At 37.4% G+C, this 3,557-nt stretch overlaps 1 protein-coding gene across 1 annotated transcript; it reads left to right on the top strand.

Annotated features, from left to right (window-relative positions):
• The first annotated feature begins 6 nt into the window (after positions 1-6).
• Positions 7-3,107, top strand: LOC111786271 (GMP synthase [glutamine-hydrolyzing]-like). Its single transcript, XM_023666581.1, has 6 exons — positions 7-237; positions 1,031-1,281; positions 1,502-1,877; positions 1,974-2,105; positions 2,188-2,363; positions 2,740-3,107. The coding sequence occupies exons 1-6, from the start codon at positions 37-39 to the stop codon at positions 2,861-2,863; spliced, it is 1,260 nt and encodes a 419-aa protein (XP_023522349.1). The 5' UTR covers positions 7-36; the 3' UTR covers positions 2,864-3,107.
• The last annotated feature ends 450 nt before the right edge of the window (positions 3,108-3,557 follow it).

Genomic DNA, 3,557 nt, shown 5'->3' with positions numbered 1-3,557 from the left:
GTGGTGAAGGTTGGGGAGAAGCAGGAGTATGGGAGAATGGAGATTGTGGTGGAGAAGGCTAAAGGGTTGTTTGGGACTAAGAAGGTTGGGGACAGGCAAGCTGTTTGGATGAGCCATGGTGATGAGGTGGCGAAACTTCCTGAGGGGTTTGAAGTGGTGGCGAGGAGTCAACAAGGGTCCGTCGCGGCTGTGGAAAATCATTCAAAGAAGTTCTTTGGGTTACAGTATCATCCAGAGGTAATGGGGTTCATTTTTTTTTTCTTTTTACTTTGTACTCTGTATTCTGTTTTGATGAGCTATTGGAACTTTACGTTCTTTCTTTGCGTGTTGTTTTGCAATAATATTCCGTTTTCAGATTTAAGATTGACCACATGTTTGTTTAATTTCTGGAGAGTTCCACCTCGATGCTGTTTGAGTTTTTCGAACTTTGGATTTTGTATGTGTGATGCCTTGTTAAAAAACTAGTTCGAGAAGGCCAAATTTGCGTTACTTTTATCTAAAGGACTACCTGTTTGAGTTTCACCTCAAATATAAACTCCTTCTTGGAGGTGGCTTGAGAAATATTTTGATATGAGAGTTTTTTTTTGGCTTCTGTGGCTTATTCAAAACCAGGTTTCTAGTTTTCACCTTCAGCCCAGGATTTTGTTTTCTCAGGCTTCTGCAAGTCCCGAGTGTATTGATGTAGCTTATATAAAGTAATATGCTGGGTCCACATATTGTTGAAGAATTATGTTTTTACGTTATCTAATCATGTCTAGCACTACTATTGTAGGCTTTGGATGTATTGAAATATATTGCTACGTGTAAGTAACGTTACTCATGTTTTCTGGGTTGAACTGATGAAAGGAGAATCTTCAGTAGTTTGTAGCCTTTAATTAGTTTCTTCTACGGTTTTCAAAGATCATGCTATTGGCCAAGTGTTGAATGGGATGGGGGCAACAAATATTGCTTTGTGATGAACTGAAGTGATATCATTCGTGGCATATAATTGTCATTTCTACGAGAAGTTGAACTTGTGTATCTTGTGTAGGTTACTCATTCACCAGAAGGAATGGAAACGTTGCGTTATTTTCTCTTTGATGTCTGTGGAATTACCGCTAGCTGGAAGATGGAGAATATACTAGATGAAGAAATTAAAGTAATCAAAGAAACTGTTGGTCCAGATGCTCACGTCATATGTGCATTATCAGGAGGTGTGGATTCAACCGTTGCTGCAACTCTTGTTCATAAGGCAATTGGGGAAAGGCTTCACTGTGTTTTTGTTGACAATGGTTTATTAAGGTACAGAATTTGATTTTATGTCCTGAATGTGAATGATGAAAATTTTGTCCGGTTGACTTTTAAAAATATAAGTTTTCTATAATTCAAAGGGGAAGATCTATCCCATGTACCTCTACAGAAGTAGAACTGCGCGGTACAGATTTTGTCCTGTTTTGATATAAATAAGGCTCACCATGTTTGTTTGCAAAGTTCATAATGTCACTTTGTGATTACATGGCAGGTATAAAGAACGAGAACGTGTTATGGAAACCTTTGAAAGCGATCTTCATTTGCCTGTTACTTGTGTTGATGCAGTTGATCATTTTCTTAGCAAACTTAAAGGTGTAGTAGATCCTGAGGCGAAAAGAAAAATAATTGGGAAAGAGTTTATTTCTATATTTGATTCATTTGGCCATGATTTGGAACTTAAAATTGGTAAGAAGCCTTCATACTTGGTCCAAGGCACATTGTATCCTGATGTAATTGAATCTTGCCCGCCACCTGGATCTGGAAGAAACCATTCCCACACGATCAAGAGTCATCATAACGTCGGAGGACTTCCCAAGGACATGAAACTGAAACTTATTGAGCCACTTAAGCTCCTCTTTAAGGACGAGGTAATGGTTTTGATCTTTCTACTGATATACACTTGTCTGTGTTGTATCACATTCTGTATTTATTAATAAACATTGAATAAAATCTCAAATTTAAAGGTACGCCAACTCGGGAGGATATTGAATGTTCCTGATGCGTTTCTAAAGCGCCACCCTTTCCCTGGGCCTGGTCTTGCTGTACGAGTGCTGGGCGATGTAACAGAAGGCAATGCATTGGAGGTTCTTCGCCAGGTAACTTCAAGCGGCGTTGAGTCAAAACTTTTACCTTTCCTGTTTGTGAAGAATATTTAGTTTGCTATAATTATGGTTGCAGGTTGATGAGATTTTTATTCAGTCAATCAAGGATGCTGGGCTGTATGATTCAATATGGCAAGCATTTGCAGTGTTTTTACCCATAAAATCAGTTGGAGTTCAGGGTGACCAAAGGACACATTCTCATGTTGTTGCTCTGAGAGCTGTTACAAGTCAAGATGGAATGACAGCAGATTGGTAAATCCTTGTCAGCTTCTTCTAGTCTTATATGAAAGAAACTAAGTTGCATTCCTAAATTATTCTCTTGGTTTACGTCAAGTAGGAACGTTAAGTTAAAACCCGAAAAACAGAGGAAATTGACACATCTGTGTAGGTCCGGTGTGGTAGCTTTTGTTTGGTTGTTTTGGGTTTCCTTCTTTTTCCCTTAAAAAATCGTTTTGAACTGACCTGCACACACTTGTAGATTCACAAGCATCTGGTTTTGCTGTTTGTTCTTGTGACCTGTAGTCTAACACATGAAATGAAATGAGTCCAGTTATGTCCAACCGTGCAGAAAATGTATTTACTGTAAGGACATCAGTTCATTGATAATGTGGGATGGTTGATGATGCAGGTTTAACTTTGAACATCAGTTCCTGGATAATGTGGCAAGAAAAATTTGCAATAGCGTTCGGGGCGTAAACAGGGTTGTTCAAGACATCACGTCGAAGCCTCCGTCAACAATCGAATGGGAATGAGAAATCACCACCAAGTTTTGCTGTTGAGAGGGAGCGTTATTAGGTCGAAGGCCTTCATGTTGAATCGAATGGGAATGAGATCTCAACACCAAGTTTTGCGGTCGGGCACGGGTCAGTCGATCGAATGTGTGATCATTTGATGAATAGTTGATTCTATGTTTGGTTGTGTTGTGGTGATGTAGCTGACTGAATTCTATCAAACTTCTTATTCATAGATAAATAAAAACCATGCTCTTTCTCTCTATCTCTTATGTTATTTCTCTCTAAGACAATCCATACTATATCAGATTGAACATCAATAATGATCATGCATCGGACTCAATCAGGTATGTTTTAAAAAGGCAATATAATTAAGGATAATCTGTAATTAAAATAATATATCAATATATATTTGAATTAAAAGCTCTTGTAATTTATTCTGTACTTAAAATAATTTTATCATCCAACTTATAAAATATATGCCTTACCAAGGATTATTAAAAAAATTAGTCCCACGTCCACGGATGAAGAGGAAGATCATGAATTTATGAATAAAAAAATTCACGAGAGTTTAAGCTCAAAGTAAATTATATCATATCAATCACGAGAGTTCAAGCTCAAAGTGAATTATATCATATCATTGTCGAAACTTGTGATTCTTGACATGCTTGATCAAAATTGTTAAAATTTTAGAGAAAAATGATACTAAATTTAA

Source organism: Cucurbita pepo, unplaced genomic scaffold (genome assembly GCF_002806865.2).
Source record: "Cucurbita pepo subsp. pepo cultivar mu-cu-16 unplaced genomic scaffold, ASM280686v2 Cp4.1_scaffold001270, whole genome shotgun sequence".
Lineage (NCBI taxonomy): Eukaryota > Viridiplantae > Streptophyta > Magnoliopsida > Cucurbitales > Cucurbitaceae > Cucurbita > Cucurbita pepo.
The sequence above is the reverse complement of the archived record's forward strand: the minus strand, read 5'-3'. Positions and strand labels throughout refer to the sequence as shown.

Coding starts and splice junctions, on each gene's coding strand:
- LOC111786271 (XM_023666581.1), top strand. CDS start 37: ATGGAGATTGTGGTGGAGAAGGCTAAAGGGTTGTTTGGGACTAAGAAG. Junction 1,282..1,501: donor GTTGACAATGGTTTATTAAG/GTACAGAATTTG, acceptor ATTACATGGCAG/GTATAAAGAACGAGAACGTG. Junction 1,878..1,973: donor AGCTCCTCTTTAAGGACGAG/GTAATGGTTTTG, acceptor TCAAATTTAAAG/GTACGCCAACTCGGGAGGAT.